Source organism: Bufo gargarizans, chromosome 2 (assembly GCF_014858855.1).
Source record: "Bufo gargarizans isolate SCDJY-AF-19 chromosome 2, ASM1485885v1, whole genome shotgun sequence".
NCBI classification, from domain to species: Eukaryota; Metazoa; Chordata; class Amphibia; order Anura; family Bufonidae; genus Bufo; species Bufo gargarizans.
In genome coordinates, this window is record NC_058081.1 from 542,318,798 (window position 1) to 542,339,738 (window position 20,941).

General features: G+C 42.9%; 1 protein-coding gene across 1 annotated transcript in view; it reads left to right on the forward strand.

Annotated features, from left to right (window-relative positions):
- PRKCG (protein kinase C gamma) overlaps window positions 1-20,941 on the forward strand; it is a 635,634-nt gene that overhangs the window by 557,417 nt on the left and 57,276 nt on the right. The window contains exons 13-14 of the mRNA XM_044278076.1: window positions 8,134-8,196; window positions 12,505-12,643. Coding sequence (XP_044134011.1) covers window positions 8,134-8,196; window positions 12,505-12,643 — 202 coding nt within the window. The remainder of the gene's footprint in view (window positions 1-8,133; window positions 8,197-12,504; window positions 12,644-20,941) is intronic.

The window sequence follows — 20,941 nt, forward strand, 5'->3', positions numbered from 1 at the left end:
TGGATCCGTAAAAATCATACGGACGTCTGAATGGAGCCTTGCAGGGGGGTGATCAATGACAGGGGGGTGATCAATGACAGGGGGTGATCAGAGAATCTATATGGGTGATCACCCGCCTGTCATTGATCACCCCCCTGTAAGGCTCCATTCAGACGTCCGTATGTGTTTTGCGGATCCGATCCATGTATCTGTGGATCCGTAAAAATCATACGGACGTCTGAACGGAGCCTGACAGGGGGGTGATCAATGACAGGGGGGTGATCAATGACAGGGGGGTGATCAATGACAGGGGGGGTGAACAGGGAGTTTATATGGGGTGATCAGGGGTTTATAAGGGGTTAATAAGTGACAGGGGGGGTGGGGGGTGGAGTGTAGTGTTTGGTGCGACTTCACTGACCTACCTGTGTCCTCTGGTGGTCGATCCTAACAAAAGGGACCACCAGAGGACCAGGTAGTAGGTATATTAGACGCTGTGATCAAAACAGCGTCTAATATACCTTTAGGGGTTAAAAAAAATCACATCTCCAGCCTGCCAGCGAGCGATCGCCGCTGGCAGGCTGGAGATCCACTCGCTTACCTTCTGTTCCTGTGAGCGCGCGCGCCTGCGTGCGCGCGTTCACAGGAAATCTCAGGTATTGCGAGATGACGCGCCGATGCGTCCAGGAGGAACAAATCAACCACCTCCCAGACGCATCGGCGCGTTAGGCGGTCGGGAGGTGGTTAAAGGGTGTATCTCACACGCCCTGAACCAGACTAGGCCTCAATTAAATTTGTTTGCCTAAAATGGCTGCATTTCAAATACCCGAATAAAACCACTGTATTTAAAGGGTGTATCTCACACGCCCTGAACCAGACTAGGCCTCAATTAAATTTGTTTGCCTAAAATGGCTGTATTTCAAATACCTGAATAAAACCCCTGTATTTAAAGGGCATTTCAAACGTCTTGATTATGTAAGGGCACAACAATTGTGTATTTTGCCCCAAAAAAGGTGTTTTATTAATAGAAGAATATAAGCCCTGTATATACAGAGTGTATCTCACACGGTCTGACCCACACTAGGCCGCAATTAAAGATTTGTGCACAAAATGGCGGTATTTCAAATACCTGAATAGAACCACACTATGTAAAGGCTGTATTTCACAATGACATATGCAGCAAAGTCTGCAAAATAAACTTTTTTTTTCCCCCAAACAGGTGTTAGTTTAATAACTGAATATGACAGCAGTATATAACCCTGGAATTTCAAATGTGCTGATGCTGCAAGGGCGCAACAATTGTGTATTTTGCCCCAAAATGGGTGTTTTATTAATAGAAGAATATAAGCCCTGTATATACAGGCCTGACCCACACTAGGCATCAATTAAAGAATTGTGCACCAAATGGCAGTATTTCAAATACCTGAATAGAACAGCAAAGGCTGTTTCAAAATAATTAGTTTTTGCCCAAACGGGTGTTAGAATATGAAAGCTGTATATGTTAAACTTGAATTTAACACAGATCTGGAAAATAGTGTTTTTTGGCAAAAAAGTGTGTTTTTAAAACCCAGAAAATTATGGCTGTATTTCTAGCTTAAATTGCACACTGACTAAGCCTGCAAATGCACCAGATGTTGTAAATTGCCCCAAAAAATTATTATTATTAACAGATTATTTGTGCTGTTTTTAAAGCTTGGATTTCAATGTGCCAAAAGCTCAGATGCAGTGCTGGTGCACTGAGCTTGCATAAAATGGCCGCCGCTGCCGCCCACCTAACTGACTTATGAAAGTTATTTTTTTTCGGTCACTGGGCTCAGGGCAGGATAAAAAAATTGTGCCCTGCACCCACACAACACAATGTATGTAGATCGCTGAGTTAGATTCACATTTTGAGCAAAGGTTCTTTTCTATCCTCTCCCTACACTAAGCACAGCAGAGTGACATGCAGCGTTACGTGACTCCAGCTTATATAGAGGCTGGGTCATATGCTACACTGGCCAATCACAGCCATGCCTCTTTGCACCCTGTTCCCTCTTCTGCTGTGCTGGTGGCTCTGTGCGACCACTGCCTCTTCCTCCGACCTACACAGGTCACTCGCATGACCTTGATTCCATGTGGGGTCGAGGATCTCATCTTCCCCCATATCATCTTCCACCCAGTCTTCACTCCTGCCCCCCTCGTCGGTCTGCACACTGCAGAAAGCCACAGCAGTTCGCACCTATGTTTCGTCATCATCCGAGACGTGCTGCAGTGGTCCTCCCATGTACTCATCCCGAAACATAAGTGGCTGGGCATCGGTGCGTTCAATCTCTTCCACTTCTGGTGCAGGGCTATGTTGATGGCCCTGGGAGACCCTGCTAGCAGAGTCATCAAAAAGCAGAAGATTCTGCTCCATGACTGCTTGGCTGATTTACAAGGGGACAAGGTGAAGGACTGATGGACATAGGCTGCAGGTGCCAACTCTGAACTTTCAGCAGGAGACTGGGTGGGAGATAATGTGAAGGAACTGGATCCACTGTCAGCCACCCAATCTACTATTGCCTGTATTTGTTCTGGCCTCAGCATTCGTAGAGCCGCATTTGGCCCTACCAAATAACGCTAAAGGTTCTGTTGCCTACTCGCACCTGGGGAAGGTAGCTAGCACAGATCGAGCACGTCCTCTCCCTGTAACAGGAGCTACGCTAGCAGCACCACGATTGGGGCCACGTCCTTTATTTGATGCTCTCCTCATTCTTTGAGTTCAACTACGACCCCCAAACTAACATATGGTTTATGTCAGGCAACAATGTAACCACCAATAGTCAACAATTTAGTTCGCTGACAGTAAGGCAGTGCCAGTGTCATAAAGAGGAAACATTTCTTGAGGTCACACAACAGTGTGCCAGGTGAATTTTATACAACTACTTAATTGTCACACAAAAAATTGCTATTTGTCAACTAACAATGTAACTGCAGTATTGACTGGTTGTATTTGACTGTGAAAAATGCAGCAAAGGCCCCAGATGTAGGGTCCTAAAATGGGTGTTTTTTTTACTGCAGACTATAACAGCAGTATCTTAGGGCTCTTTTCACACTTGCGTTGTCCGGATCTGTCGCGTACTCCATTTGCCGGAATTACACACCGTATCCGGAAAAACGCAAGTGAACTAAAAGCATTTGAAGACGGATCAGTCTTCAAAATGCGTTCAGTGTTACTATGGCAGCCAGAACGCTATTAAAGTCCTGGTTGCCATAGTAGTAGTGGGGAGCAGTATACTTACCGTCCGTGCGGCTCCCGGGGCGCTCCAGAATGACGTCAGAGCGCCCCATGCGCATGGATGACGTGTCCATGCGATCACATCATCCATGCGCGTGGGGTGCCCTGACGTCACTTTGAAGCGCCCCGGGAGCCGCACGGACGGTATGTATACTGCTCCCCCGCTCCCCACTACACTTTACCATGGCAAACAGGACTTTAGCGTCCTGGCAGCCATGGTAACCATTCAGAAAAAGCTAAACGTCGGATCCGATAATGCGCCAAAACGACGTTTAGCTTAAGGCCGGATCCGGATTAATGCCTTTCAATGGGCATTAATTCCGGATCCGGCCTTGCGGCAAGTGTTCAGGATTTTTGGCCGGAGCAAAAAGCGCAGCATACTGCAGTATTTACTCCGGCCAAAAAACGTTCCGGTCCGGAACTGAAGACATCCTGATGCATCCTGAACGGATTTCTCTCCATTTAGAATGCATTAGGATAAAACTGATCAGGATTCTTCCGGCATAGAGCCCCGACGACGGAACTCTATGCTGGAACAGAAGAACGCAAGTGTGAAAGAGCCCTAACTCTTGAATTTGACTGTCACAAATGCAGCAAAGGCCCCAGATGTAGGGTCTTGTCCAAAATGGGTGTTTTTTTTTAATCAAAATATAACAGCAGTATCTAATGCTAGTATTTGACTGTGACAAATGCAGCAAAGGCCCCAGATGTAGGGTCTTGTCCAAAATGGGTGTTTTTTTAAAACCAGAATATAACAGCAGTAGCTAACGCTTGTATTTGACTGTCACAAATGCAGCAAAGGCCCCAGATGTAGGGGTCTTGCCCAAAATGGGTGTTTTTTTAAAACCAGAATATAACAGCAGTATCTAACGCTTGTATTTGACTGTCACAAATGCAGCAAAGGCCCCAGATGTAGGGTCTTGCCCAAAATGGGTGTTTTTTTTAAACCAAAATATAACAGCAGTATCTAATGCTAGTATTTGACTGTGACAAATGCAGCAAAAGCCCCAGATGTAGAATCTTGCAAAAAAAAAAAATGTTTTTTTAAAACCCAGAATATAATTGCAGTATTTCAAGCTTGTATTTCACTGTGATAAATACAGCAAAGGCACCAGATGTAGTGTATTGCAAAAATTGGGTGTTTTTTAAACCAAGAATATAACTTCAGTATTTAAACTTTGTATCTGACTGTCACAAATGCAACAAAGGCCACAAATATATTTATCTTGGCCAAAATGGGTGTTTTTTTAATACCAAAATATAACAGCACTATCTAATGCTTGCATTTCACTGTGACAAAGGCAGCAAAGACCCCAGATGTAGGGTATTGCAAAAAAATGGTGTTTTTTTAAAACCCAGAATATAATTGCAGTATTTCAAGCTTGTATTTCACTGTGAAAATGCAGCAAAGGCCCCAGATGTAGGGTCTTGCAAAAAAATTGGTGTTTTATTGAAAACCCAGAATATAATTGCAGTTTTGATCCATATGCAAATGACCTGATATGAGTCCTGTATCCGGAGATGAGTCAAGCGGAAAGGAGCCCAGCACCGCCCCGCGTCCTCCGAATCTCCTCCTTGCTGGCTGACGTCACAGAGCTGGAGCGCCGAAATCTCGTGATGCGCGAGCTAGCGCATGCGTAGTTCGTTCCCTGTGTTGATGCCAGTACAGGGAATGAACATGATGCCGACACTGCGCATGCGCTAGCTCGCGCATCGTGAGATTTCGGCGCTCCAGCTCTGTGACATCAGCCAGCAAGGAGGAGATTCGGAGGACGCTGGGCGGTGCTGGGCTCCTTTCCGCTTGACTCATCTCCGGATACAGGACTCATATCAGGTCATTTGCATATGGATCAAAACTGTTTTTTAACACAATAAAAGCGCAGAGAGCTATGGGACCTGGGTATTGCAGATGTGCTAGCGGCCATCTAGCAGCCCATGTCCCCAGCTCTATGCGCAAAATCCTGGTGACAGGCTCCCTTTAAGTTCGGTACGAAACCGAACTTTACAGTTCGGGTTCGCTCAACCCTACTTCTCACCTCATGTTCTGCGATAATAAAGGTGGGAACACTCTCTGATCTAGTTAGCTTACCGACCATCCTACAATTGACAGGTAGGAGATAAATGGCAGTATTAAGATGGGCTTCACCATAAAAGCGTGCATAGAAAGAATTCAACACAGATACACAGTATTCATCAACAGTATACAATGCAGTAACACAGTATTAAACAGTCATTGCAAGTTAAACCTTGAAAGGGAAATAAAGTTGATGACTTTGCATAGGAGAAATGTCCACAAATGTCCAGACTTCAAAGTATCCCTGCTCCAGGGTTCTACATTGCCTTTCTTGACATGTCAACATTTCTGTTTTAATAATTACTTGCATTCCCCATGTGATAACAATTCTGGAGCATCTATTCTTATGACTTTATGTTGTACCATTCCTCTATTGTTCTATTGCTCTGTGCTGGGACACCTCCCCCCAATTGGTAACACCCAGTTAGGCATTTCTCCTGTATGTACCCTGTATTAAGCTGTCCATAAACATTATAGTTTTCAGTTGGATTTGCCAATAAACTTGTGTGAGTGGCTTCTGGCAGACTCCTCCAGTTGTCCACTGTTGAATGTTTTTTTCTTAGAACATTGGCAAATGTGCTGCAAGTGCAAGATGCGCAAGTACTGAGGTTATTCCTCAGTATTGGATTGCAAGGCATCCTACCACTGGGACCAAAGGTCCATTCACTTCTATGACATATACAGTGCTCCATTAGTCCCACAGAAATTAATGGAGCAGTGGACCAAGACACATACTACCTTTCCATTCACTCTGGGTCCCTCTTTCTTGGGATTGTCCTAGCTTTCAATCCCCACCCTCGTGAATCAATATTTATCTCTACAGATGAGCGAAGTTATGGAAAATTCGATTTGGCTGCTTCACTGAATTTCACAAAGAAATTAGCTTTTTGGCGATTTATTTAATCACAAAGTGCATTTCTTTCTATGTAGCAGGTGCAATGAAAGCAAACTGCGATTGAACCCCCTCAGATGCTGCATTCATCGCGGATCATGGCATCTGAGTCTACCTTTTAGACCTTTCAGGTGTTAATCAGGGATAAAAAAATAAAAATATTCACCTTATCCATTTGATCTCATAGAGGCCGTTGTGGTCATTTTGACTGAAGAATTAAAATCTTGCGTGGTCATACAGTTGTGTTAAAAATAATAGCAGTCAGACATAACTAACCTGATCAATCATTGTTTTTGGTAGAAATGATATTTCTTCATGGCAAATAATTTACTAGCAGGTGTAGTAGAGTAATAGAAACCCAACAGCCATGACATGCATGCTGCTGATTCTCTGTAATTCAATCACTTATTGAAAGGGGAATGTTCAAAATAATAGCAGTGTGGAGTTCAATGAGTAAAAATCAGGTGGCAATTATTGCCCTTATTTAAGGAAGGAAGGCAGCACATGTTGGTTACAGGGCATTTCTCTCTGAAATTCTGAGGAAACTGGATCGTTCCAGACATTGTTCAGAAGTACAGCGTACCTTGATTTAAAAAGTTGATATGAGAGGGAAAAACATATAAAGAAGTGTAGAAAATGATAGGCTGCTCAGCTAAAATGATCGCACATGCTTTAAAATGGCAACCAAAACCTGAAAGACGTGGAAACTACCATTCGAATGGATAGAGGAATAGCCAAAATGGCAAGGACTCAGCCAACAATCAGCTCCAGGAAGATCAAAGAAGGGCTAAAGTTACCTGTGAGTACTGTTACAATTATAAGTTGCCTATGTGAAGCCAAGCTATCTGCAAGAAGCCACCGCAAAGTCCCACTGTTGAAAAAAAGACATGTGCTGAAGAGGTTACAATTTGCTAAAGAGCACATTGACTGGCCTAAAGAGACATTTTGTGGACTGATGAAAGTAAGATTGTTCTTTTTGGGTCTAGTAGCCGGAGACAGTTTGTCAGATGACCCCCAAACACTGAATTTAAGCCACAGTACAATGTGAAGACAGTGAAGCATGGTGGCGCAAGCATCATGATATAGGGATGTTTCTCATACTACAGTGTTGGGCCTATTTATCGCATACCAGGGATCATGGATCAGTTTGAATACATCAGAACACGTAAAGAGGTCAGGCTGCCTTATGCTAAAGAGAAAAAGCCCTTGCAATGGGTGTTCCAACAAGACAACGACCTCAAGCACACCAGTAAATGTGCAACATCTTGGTTCCAGACCAACAAGATTGACGTTATGTAGTGGCCAGCCCAATCCCTGGATCTTAATCCAATAGAAAACTTATCTGGTTACATAAAAAATGCAGTTTCTGAGGCAAAACCAAGAAATTGAGAAGAACTGTGGAATGTAGTCCAATCATCCTGGGCTGGAATACCTGTTCACAGGTGCCAGAAGTTGGTTGTCTCCATGCAACACAGATGTACAGCAGTTCTCAGAAACAGTGGTTATACAACTAAATATTAGTTAGGTGATTCAAAGGAAAGCAAAAATCTTCAAACATTTTTCAGTTTATATAGTGAATGTTTGAGTTTGTAAAGAAGAATACAAACACTGCTATTTTTTGAACATTCTAATATTCACTTTTATTTTATATTTTTTAGAGTAACAACACAAATTTGATATATTTTTGGAATAGAATGTGTAGTGTTCCCAATGCTCTTTGCATAACTCCCATTGATTTGTATAGAGAAGGCCATGCACACATCTGGCTACCACTCCATTTAGGCTGTGTTTGAACGCCGAGCCTGGTGGGACATCCACTAATGTGATATTATATTGTGAGGATTTTCCAACATTTGTTGCTAGTTAATAGATAATTTTTCTGCATCTTAACTTTCCTTTGAATATTGGCTTACAATGTGTTTTGTATATTTGTAGGTTCTATGCTGCTGAGATTGCCATTGGACTCTTCTTCCTCCACAATAAGGGAATCATTTACAGGTATTTATTATGTATTAGAGGGTTTACATGTCTGTCCAAGTGAGAAGGGAAGAGAAACCTCTAACATTCATATTAAAACACTTCACTCATTCATCAGGTGATTAGTGGCACCTTTATATGTTCAAACTATCAGTGTTTGTACAAATGTTTGTCCCTAATAATTTTCCCGACAACTGGGCAGTGTAAAAGGGCCTTTAGTTAAAGTAGCACTCCCAAAATGTTTTTTATCCTGTGACCTGTTAGAAAAGTGCATGATGTAAATTGTAGTAAAGATAATCTTCTTACCAGTGACTGTATTTGTGAGTTATAACCTCCTTTCTGATCCTCAGCTGTGTCATGTGACCAACACTCTGATCTCCAACTGACACAGGACAGTCACTTTATTGTTAATTCCTATGAGACTGACATTGAGGTGCCCATAGGAATACATAGAAAAACTGGCTACCTTTGAAGAATCAGTGTGTTGGTCACATGACACTGCTGAGAATCAGAAAGGAGGTTATAACTCAAATATACAGTCACTTGTAAGAAAATTACATTCACTACAGTTTACATCATGTACCTTTCTAACAGGTCAGAAAATAACATGTTTTGGGTGAGTGCTTCTTTAATTACCTAATTTGACATTTCAAAAGATAACATGGACTGTGGTCCAAGAGCTAGGCACTCCACTGAATCCAGAAAATATACAGTGGCTCTTTATCAGAGCTGTAGAAAATTAAAAGGGACAGACATCTCTGAGAAATAGCACTGGGGGTCCAAAGGCATCTCAGAGTACCCCAATAACAAAAGTGGCTATATAATTGATAAAAAAAAACATCATGCTAGGCGCATAATGATGCTGCAGTGCATGGATATATTGGCTGAGCTGATTGAACTTGAAAAGACCAGCACTCAGGTTGTCCATAAAACTTCAAATCTGTATTCCAAATGCGTTAAGAATGACTTCTGCATTTGAAGCTACTAAGAACTCTCATTCAAAGTAATCGAAATAAAAAATGAAAGATGTAAAAGAGACCACAGCTTTAAAAGTTATAAATGAAACAATCATGTACTTTCAGTACTTATTAAAAGCTTTAACCCCATAATTCTCTTTGGCATCATAGTACATTGCAGTGGGAAGGTAATTAACAGTGATGGTCATTTCACAGCGTTCGCCAGCGAACACATGCGGACTGCCATCTTTAGTAAGGTAGACTCACCCGTCCGGCGATGCACAGGTAGGCCCTTACCTGTGCCTGTGTCGGGAGCCGGTCTGAAATCAAATGCAGTCACCGGGAGCAGGCAGTTCCGAGAACAGCCTCCGGGGGCCTTTATCGGGCTGTTCTCTGAACTGCATTCTCCCGGTGACTGCATTTGATTTCAGACCGGCTCCCGACACACGCACAGGTAAGGGCTTACCTGTGCATCGCCGGACGGGCGAGTCTACCTTACTAAAGATGGCAGCCTGCATGTGTTCGCTGGCGAACACTGCGAACTGACTATCACTGGTAATTAACAACATAATATTATGGTGCTTTGATGGAGCGGGCTCAGGAGCTGTGCCCTTGCCATCAATTGCGGGAGTCAGTAGGGATGCACAGCTGGCACCTCGTTCTAACAGCCAGGATTGGAGATAATGCCAATCCCGGTCATTTAGCCTCTTAGATGCTTAAATTAATGACCGGCCTTACAGTTGTACCATAATAAGCAAGAAAACTGGCATACATTAGAGTCCAAAACTAAACAATCTTGTAGCTAGCATAGATATTATATTCTCAAGATAGGTCATCAATATCCGATCAGGGGGGGTACAAAACCTCTTCAGCCTCCAGTGCAGAAGCTAGCTCTTGAATGGAGCAGAAAGGACAATGAAGTGAATACGAACTGAGTAACTCAGCACAGTCACTACTATTTCAGCACAGCTGTGTTTCCTGCATTTAAAGTGACGAAGAAGGCACCACAATTTTGTAGAATTGCTGCCACTTTGCAATTTCCAATTTGTTCTAGCAACTGGCAAGGGTTAGAGTCATCATTGGACATTGACAGTATTTTCTAGCCAGAAAACCCATACATTCTAAGTTTTTTGCATTTTACTGACTTGTCTCGTACCATTGTTTTAGGAATCCTTTCCAGCTTATGCAACCCCATGAATGTTATTCTGTGATAGAGATAAATGATGGTTCAGTACACATTGTAAATGAAATGTGGAGGGGCACTCGCTAGATGGGAATAGGTAATAAAACACTTGCATAAAATAGTTATTCAATACTCTATATATAAAAGTACATAAATGCTAAAATGACATAAAACCAGCAATATTAAAATATCTGACGTATAGTGGTGTAGCTAATTGGAATAAATATCTTGCAGACCCCCGTATGTCTCACAAGTCCGCAATCACCACATATAACCACAAAAATGCCGCTTGATGGTAGGATTTTACCATAGATATTGCACAAGCCCGCTATGTCCCATAGGTAGTATGGTAGACAGAATCCGGATGAATGAAAGCAGGTTAATAACAGCAGGATCATAACCCTAAATGGTGTATTTGATGGAGGGTATACTCTTAACATGTAACTCTAGAGATGCGATCTACCTTCTTGAGTGGACATGTAATAAACAATATATTGGGAGGACAAAGAGAACGTTAAAGTAAAGAGTGTCAGAACACATCTCTAATGTTAAAAAGGGTTATGAACTACACTCCCTCTCTAGTCACTTTAAGCGAGTCCATAATTGTGATCCATCTTTTCTCAGATTCTGTGCATTGGAAAAAGTTAAACTCCCATGGAGAGGGGGCAATCATATCATGCATATGTCCAGACAAGAATCAAGGAGAATTTTTGAGTTTGAATCACTATTGCCCAAGGGCCTCAATGCCGAAATCGAATTATTCGGCTTCCTATAAATATGGGGGCGTGTCCTGCGGTGATGTGGGGTCAAAGTCAGGCTGTTTTTTCCAGCACTTTGACCTCACCTCCCTACAGGACTCTCCCTCTCAATCCACACAACAATTAAATATGAATATGAAACCAAACATGGAATAAGATATAATGTATTAATGTATATTTTTTCACTCATTGGTTTTATATGCGGTTTTTATGCATTATATATGAGGTTTTTAAATTTTATTAATTTTAATTGTATGTATTTGGTAATTAATATATGATTATTTGTGCAAATGTATTATATATGCATAGGAGTTTCGATACATATGTTTATTAGGGGCTGCAAATGAACTTGAGATTTATTCACATAATACCGAATCCGGTTCCAGGATTTATGACAACCCCTATTATCCCAAAGACCTTGGGGTATATAAAACCCATACAAGTAGTCTAATGTTATAGCCACTGATGAAGGGGTGTAGACCCTGAAACGCGTTTGGTGCTGGACTTTAGATTTTTGCTCATGAATTTATTTATGGACATTTGATGCTACATTCCTGTTGATATCTTTGCCTCCAAGTAAATGGTAGCGGAGGTGGAGGGAATTTAGGACCCAGGAAACTAAAGACCAACTTCAGGAAGCGGCTGCAGAGTCACGTGGGACGCTACATTTGACTCAGAAACCACGCAGGATGCCGCGCTGGGTAAGCCAAACTAAGGAACTTCCACAACCGATAACCGGAGAGCTCAGAAGCGGTAATGTACCATCATAGTACTGCTTATTAGATACCGTGTACCTGAATTGAAGAGGAGTATACCCTCCATCAAATACACCATTTAGGGTTACGATCCTGCTGTTATTAACCTGCTTTCATTCATCCAGATTCTGTCTACCATACTACCTATGGGACATGGCAGGCTTGTGCAATATCTATGGTAATATCCTACCTAACCCTATCCTACCTAACCCTATCAAGCGGCATTTTTGTGGTTATATGTGGTGATTGCGGACTTGTGAGACATACGGGGGTCTGCAAGATTTTTATTCCAATTAGCTACACCACTATACGTCAGATATTTTAATATTGCTGGTTTTATGTCATTTTAGCATTTATGTACTACTATATATAGAGTATTAAATAACTATATTATGATTATTTTATGCAAGTGTTTTATTACCTATTCCCATCTAGCGAGTGCCCCTCCACATTTCATTTATTATTGCTTTCTTTGTGACGGGCGAGGTGTGCACCCATTTTCATTGTGCCCATTAGGTGAGCCACCGAATCCATTTCTTCAGTACACATTGTGTTGAGTGTGTATATCTGTATACTATGTGTCCTTCAGAGAGGGTTTGTAACGTACCAGTATGTTCTACTAACATATCATGGGCCATTTACTTCAGTCCCTCTTGATATGTCTGTTCTGATTGCAGAGACTTGAAGCTAGACAATGTCATGCTGGATACCGAGGGACACATTAAAATCACTGATTTTGGAATGTGTAAAGAGAACATTTTCAGTGGGTCCACTACTCGCACATTCTGTGGGACTCCGGACTACATAGCACCAGAGGTAATTTATTGCATGTCTATAAATCTGTCTGAGCTTCTCCAACCTGAACTTATAGCTTTATCTAGTTATTTACTGTCCTTGGGTTTATATCACTCCCAACATTCATAAACATCAATCTTAGATTAAGAGGACAGAAAAAGATGTTTCTCTTAGTATTGCTGATACTGTATGCTCTTTCTCTCTCTCTCATTCTCCCTCTCTCATTGTCTCTCTCTGTATATATACTGTATATATATATATATATATATATTAAACACAATAAATATAGCGAGGAGATTTATTACACACCAAGCGGACCCACACAACTGCGTACTCAGTTTTGTGTGAAATGTATCAATGTATGAGGGTCTTTTTTATTCATAATCTGGATAAAAATCAAGAATCATATGGCTATGTTCAGACATGCAGATTTTTTCCTGATTTTCATTGTGGAAAAACTGAAATTTTTTAACAAGGTACACTTTTTTAGATCTTTAAATCCACAGAATGCCCTACATATTCGGATTTTCACCATAGATTTTACCCTTTGCAATGAGGATACAGATTTTTAAACTGAGGAAAATATATAGTTGAGTCTAGAAGTGGACTGTGGCACAGTTTTTATAATTTGCCTAGTTCACGGTCTAGTCCTAGTGTACAGTGGTGTAGACCATGTTCCCCAAGATTCATGTGCTTTATTGGAAATATATAACATATTATATCGTAGCATTTTCTGGAATGTGTATACAGTGTTCCCTCAAGATACAATAGCCTCAGGATACAATATTTTCATCATACAATGGTCTTTTCTGGGCTATCGTAAGTTGAAACTAGACTCAACATACAATGCCTCAGACTCCGATCCAACCAATCAACATGGCCATGTATTGTTTGTCTAGTAGCTCCTCTTTACAGTACATTGGGTATTACATTTCATTTCCTCCATTTCTGCTCCTTTGGATGACAGATGAGGGAGGCCCTATTTTATTTTTCTGCTACACTATGTGCTATTCAGAACCCTGAGGAAGCTTGTGTCCAGCTTCCATCATCTATTCTTGATTGTTATGTGTAAACACTTCTTTTATCTATCTTTGTAATCTGCTTATTTCTCTTAAATCTTCATTTTCTCTTCTCTTGGGGTGACATTTTGGGGCATTGGGATCAATTGCTAGTTATCCATAGAATTATGGACTCAAGCTATAATGGTTTCAACATACAATAGTCATACTGGAGCCAATTAATAGTGTAACTTGAGGGACTGCAATACATGGATTAGCCTAACCCCCAAATACAGTAATAATTAGTGTTAATCGATCACCAAAGTGCTCGGATCCTCTACAGAGAACCCGAGCACAATGTAAGTCTGTGGGAGAACCTGAGCATTAAACCAGGCACCCCCTGCTCTGAAGAGGGGAGGGTGTTTGGTTCACAGGAAAATGTCAGAAATTGATGGAAACACCACTGAAATGGTTCAAGAATAGCGAGGAGCACAAACATTCACACATTTTTATTTTATCTATCATTAATAAACTTTTATTATAAATATTTTACCTTTCATTATTAAACTTATTAGGCTACTTTCACACTTGCGTTCGGGGCTCCGCTTGTGAGTTCCGTTTGAAGGCTCTCACAAGCGGCCCCGAACGGATCCGGACAGCCCTAATGCATTCTGAGTGGATGCGGATCCACTCAGAATGCATCAGTCTGGCACCGTTTGTCCTCCGCTCAGCAGGTGGACACCTGAACGCTGCTTGCAGCGTTCGGGTGTCCGCCTGGCCGTGCAGAGGCAAACGGATCCGTCCAGACTTACAATGTAAGTCAATGGGGACGGATACGTTTGAAGTTGACACAATATGGCTCAATTTTTTAAACGGATCCGTCCCCATTGACTTTCAATGTAAAGTCTGGACGGATCCGTCTGAGCAACTTTCACACATAGACGGATGCCATCGTCTGCATTATAGGAGCGGATCCGTCTGTGCAGAACGCAAGTATGAAAGTAGCCTTATAAGTATTATTTACCTACCATTAATGATTATTTTATAGATGCTATATCATTACCTATAACCACACAAAAGCTATTTGGCAAAAGCTGGGTATGTGTAAGCCAACAACCTATCCATAAGACAGGCAGTCAGCATACCTTACAATGGCAGCCTTGTGTGCAAGGAAACACTCAAGCCCAGCTCTCATTTGACTGAGAGCTGGTAAGCCTCAAAGTTGCCTCATCTGAGTTGTATAGCTTGGGGAACCTGCACACCTAGACTTCTCTCACTGCTTAGGAGGGCTGCATAAAAATTTTTTTCAAATTTTTCAAATCAGTTTTCAAATTGTCCTAAAACATTTATATTCACTAACCTTTCTATACTGTTTTGTCAGGTAAACTCATTTGCATAAACATGGGCATATGGGAAAGACATGCAAATTAGCAGAATCTGTTTTTCAGCTGAAACACTATTTTCATGTCTTTCCCATACGCCCATGTTTATGCAAATGAGCTTACAAGACAAAACAGTATAGAAAGGTTATTGAATATAAATGTTAGGGCGATTAGAAAGATGAACATTTTTATGCAGCCCTCCTTAGGCTACTTTCACACTGGCATTTTGGATTTCTGTTTGTGAGATCCGTTCAGGGCTATCAGAAGCGGTCCAAAATGGATCAGTTTTGCCCTAATGCATTCTGAATGGAAAAGGATCCGCTCAGAATGCCTCAGTTTGCCTCCGTTCTATCTTCATTCTGATTTGGAGGTGGGCACCAAAATGTTGCTTGCACAATGTACCGTATTTATCGGCGTATAACACGCACTTTTTCCCCCTGAAAATAGGGGGCAAATGATGTATGCGTGTTATACGCCGATTAGGGCTGAAACGTGTCCTCCGGAGGCCAGAGAGGCAGGACTGAGCCGGCCGGCACAGCGGAGGGAGGAGGAGGGAGTCCCTCCCTCCCCACTGTGAGCGGCTGCCGCTGAAGACCAACGAGGACAGAGTAGGAGGAGGAGGGGAGGGACTGTGGCCACTGCGCACCAATGAATGTGCCGGCCATATCCCACAGTTCCGATCGGAGTCCCAGCAGTGTAATGCTGGGGCTCCGATCGCTTACCATGGCAGCCAGGAGTCACGCTACTGAAGCCCTGGCTGCCATGGTATGTTAGTGAGCAGAGAGCAGCGCATTATACTCACGTGCGCTGTGGCCGCCGGTCGCTCCTTCTTCTGTCTGTGCGGCGGATTGCTAATGCTTACAGCATTAGCAATGCGCCGCACAGACCTATGAGAAGGAGCGACCGGCGGCCACAGCGCACGTGAGTATAATGCGCTGCTCTCTGCTCACTAACATACCATGGCAGCCAGGGCTTCAGTAGCGTGACTCCTGGCTGCCATGGTAAGCGATCGGAGCCCCAGCATTACACTGCTGGGGCTCCGATAGGAACTGACACTGCCACCAATGATGGGGGGGAGGAGGGGGACCCTGTGGCCACTGCCACCAATGATTAATACTGGGGAGGGAGGGGGGGGGGTTTGCGTTACCAGAGGGGGCAGATCAGAGGCTTTATTTGAAATTTATTTATTTTTCCTGAAATTTCCCTCTAAAATGAAGGTGCGTGTTATACGCCCGTGCGTGTTATACGCCGATAAATACGGTAAGTCAATGGGTATGGATCTGTTTTCTTTGACATAATCTGACACGATAGAAAACGGATCTGTTCTCCATTGACTTTCAATGGTGTTCAAGACTAATTTGTCGTGGCTATGTTAAAGATAATACAAGTGGATCTGCACCAAATACAAGTGTGAAAGTAGCCTAAGCAGTGAGAGAAGTGTTAGCCGGCATCCCAACTTTTTTTTACTATTTTTGTCACCATAATCATAATAGTCTAGGTGTGCAGGCCCCCCATGCTATCAAACTCAGATCAGGCAACTTCGAGGCTTACCATCTCTCAGTCAGATGAGAGAGATGCTGCTGTCAAAAACAATCTCGACACCTAAGTGGTTTAGAGGAAGAGGGCTCCCTCTGTTTCCCATCGGCACTATGCTGAATTTGCAAGGGGGCTGATGTCTTTGCATGGCACCCTGGGGCTTAATGAAAGTCCCTAGCCTGCCTGCAGTGTATCCCTATCAGTCTTTGCCATTCTGGCAAAGCCTGCTGGTGCCTGTCAGTGTAACACTGACAGCATAATATAACAGCATAAGCAGTATAGTGTATTATAGAAGCATTGAAAAGATTGCCTGTTAAAGTCCCCTTGTGAGTCTAGTAACTGGTTAAAAACAAAGATCAAGTTTTATAAAATAAATAAAAACTCTCCATGGGAAAAAAATACACCTTTTTCCCTTGGAAAAGCTTTTCAATGAATGAAAATTGCAAAAAACAACTCACAGTACACAATTATCATGTAATTTACCCTGTATGAACACTGTAAAAAAAATAAGGTAGAATTGCTGTTCTTTGCTTATGTGCTATATATATATATAAAATTTGTCAGGTAAAAACTAAGTGGCGGTTATTGCTGTGTTTTTCCCACCGCTCCAGAAAAGGAGTTAATAAGAGTTTTTTAGTAAATTATGTGTACCTCAAAATGGTGCCAACTTGTCCTGTAAAGAAGCAACCTCTCATACGGCTAGACCAGTGGAAAATTTTTAAAATTATAGCTCATGGAATGTGACAATGAAAAAATGAAAACAATTGCTTGATCAACAAGTCCTAAAACAAGCTAGTCACTAAAGGGTTAAGAAGCTAAAAGATTCTTATAAAGGAATACAGAACCTACCAGCTTAATAAATTAGAAGTTGACTATATAACTTTACCTTAGTTGGGTTGTTGGTTGCTTTCAGTATGAGACAGATCAGCCCTGGACCTTTAATGGTAAATATGGTCCAAGATTGAAGAGTAGACTGAAATTGTTTATAACAATGCTCTCAAATGGCATACTCACCTTACCGGGCTCCTGCCCCACCATTATCAACTTTCCCTGGCTGGACTTTCCCTTCAGTTGTTTTATTTTATACTTAGTCCTTCCATTTTCACAGGTTCAAAAGTAATTGGACAGAGGGGCGTGGCTAACCGCCGACTGGAGAGGACGCATCTTCCTTCTGCTCTGATTCTGGGGGCACAATCCCTCTCAATCCTTGGCTAATTAAGCCTCAAAAGACCTTAACTTTTTCATAGTGGGATTACCCACGCTCCGCTCTACACGGAGAGACCAAATTTGGGTCGCAGAGCGGTCCTGGGACTGAATTGCCGCCAAGGCCTAGCAGCGTGAGCATCCACAGTTCTGACTGCAGATTGCGGCGGCTGGGACGGCCGGGAAGCCAAGACGAGCTGTATCCACTAGGCGACTCAGAGGACTAGCTCCGTCGGAAACATCGCAGCACAGAGCCAGGGGCTGGGAGACACTCTCGGCAAAGACTGTCAAGCGGGCGCCATCTTGAGACACAGACATCGTTATTCAAGGTACCGCTCTACCTCCGACGTGCCCCGGCCACACACAGAGCTGAGGAGGCCCGTGCTGACACCCACAGCAGTACCGCTGACACACCGGGAAACAGCAGCGGCGGTCTGAAGAGTCCCCACTGACTCCTACCTGGCCCTGTGCGCTGTAAAGCAGCTCCGGTCCTGTCTATCAGTGGCCATATTCCGGTTGCCGTCCCGCCATTCAATCAGTGAGTCTGCCTGTAGCCGGGAGTAGAACCTTCAGAAAGTCCGACCAAGTCCTGTGCAAGCCACTAAGGTGACCCCCAGTGAGCTGGATAGCTGCAGGGGCTGTTGGCTCAGATCAGCACTTGATTAATAAACGGTCCAGCCCTACAACAACTAATTTGAAATATCCCCACAAAGGGCCCTACTTTCTGCATAGCGCTGGGATACAAGGTCCCCCCCCCCCTATACAGGCCCTTCAGGAAACAAATTAAAGGGTTAATGTCCATTTACAGCTTCCCCCACTTGTTCACCTAAATTTAAAGAGACAGCGTCACATTTACTCTGCTATACTAAAGTGCCAGAAGATAGCTGATTAAATTGATTATTGTCTTACACGTTGAGAAATAGAGAAAATTCAACAGAGGGGAATGAAGCTAGCCTAATGACATAATCAGTATCACCCTTACAGCTTGGCATTATAGCTTGGTATAACCAAAATGGTGAAAATTGGTGGGTCTAAAGCTGGTGAACCAGCCAGTCAACAGAAATTGAATTCAGCATGTGGAGAAATGGACAAATTTATTAAAAAAGCAGCAGCCACGGTTGCAGCCAGAGAACATAAAGTGGCGCCAGACACTCCAAAAGCCGCAAGCCGTAAACAAGCGGAGTCTCCAGCCCATGAATGGGAAAGTGGGGAAGATACAGACAACCTGCCCATCTCCAGATCCTTCCTGAAGGAAGCTTTAGCATCTTCGCTCTCATCTGCATTAGACCCCATCAGCTCTGACCTAACGACCATTAAGCTCGACGTCAAACAGATAGGGAGAAGAGTAGAGACTTTAGAAGAAAATCAAACGAGCATAATCCAACATCAGCAGGCAGTCACAAACAGTGTCTCCCTGATCCAAAAAAACATCAACAGTTTATTCAGTGCAATTGAAGATCAGGAGAACAGAGGAAGACGAAACAACCTCCGCTTTCGTGGCATCCCTGAATCAGTTGCTGCTGGGGACCTTCCTTATACAGTGGTTCAAATCTGCCTTATGCTCCTTGGCCCTGACACCGCTCACGAAGTTACACTAGAAAGGGCACACAGAGCTCTAAAACCTAAACCTGCACCGTCAGAACCTCCCAGAGATGTGATATGCAAATTTCTGGCGTTCCCGGTGAAGGAAGCGATCATGTATAAAGCGAGGTCCGGGAGTCCCATACAATGGGAGGGGAAAGACATCCTTATTTTTCAAGATCTGGCTCAGTCAACCTTGAGGAAGCGGAGAATGCTTAAGCCTTTAACAGACTGGCTTAGATCCAAGAAGATTCTCTACCGCTGGTCTTTTCCCTTCGGAATATCCTTCATGTTCGACGGCCACAGACTGTCCATCACCTCATTCCAGGACTTAGAACCAATATATGATCTTCTGGGATGTGGCCCCTTAAACATCCAAAACTGGGACCCCGTCCAAAACCTTCTAGAACTCCCAGAACTACCCAAGCCGGAACCCTGGGAAAAACTACGCACACCTAAGTCTCACAGACATAGGAGAAATGCGCAAGGTCCTTCTCCCAGACGTCTACAAGTGGACAATTAATAACATGCCCATCACCACCAAGAAGTAATTGTATGCTTTTGCCTTCAAACTCTATCCCTCTGCCTCTTCTCTCCCTCATGTTATTCCGCCTAGCTAGAGGTATAGAAAGATCTAAAAATAGTCCTTTACTGTCTTGGAGTAGGTTATTAACCTCTACTTAGGGTGATCTAACTGTCGCTGACTTTTCTCCCCTCTCCCTAAATACTCCTTCTACCCAATTCACTTGGGTTCCACTTTAACTAACTACTTCCATTTAATGGCTATAAAAGTTATTATGTTATACCTTTCAGCAATGGCCCGTCCACTGACCCGGGCATATTGCTCGTTGTATGTTTATGTTACTATTAGTTTAATAGGAAACTGTATTGTAACTCTGAGTCTGAGCAATGAGAAAACCAACTGTCATATGGATAGGTTTGCGGCTCCCCTGGTGGCTGGAGACTTAGGTTCCATTAGCTTCCCATCACGAGTGGTGAGTCTGAAACCCCCCAACATTCTTAAGCCATGACAGATCTTCAAGTATCCTCTTATAATGTCAAAGGCTTCAAAACGCCCTCCAAAAGATCTCAAATCCTATCTTTATTAAGAAAAGAGAAATGTTCGGTTATATTCCTTCAGGAAACACATTTTAAAATCGACCATTACCCTAACCTCTCATTCTCTAGTTTTCCAGTGTGGTACCACAGTGGATCCGACTCTTCAGCCGCCAGGGGAGTAAGCATTGGATTCAAGAAAGGTTGTCCATTCCAATATACCTCCCATATACAAGATCCTGAAGGCCGGTACATAATGGTAAAAGGTACCTTTGCAAATCAAGTATACACCTTTATCAACATCTATGCCCCTAACACTCAGCAACATAAATGGTTCTCCTCCTTAACCCCACTGGTAGAAGAATTCAAAGATGGAGTTGTTGTCATGGGTGGGGACTTTAACATAACATTGGACCCCACTCTGGATTCCTCATCACAAAAATCCTCTCTCTCCCGAACAAAACTCAGAGGTGTCCTTAAAAGACTCCACTCTCTCCAACTGGTTGATGTGTGGAGAATTTTAAACCCTTTAAATAGGGACTACACTTTTTACTCTAATATGC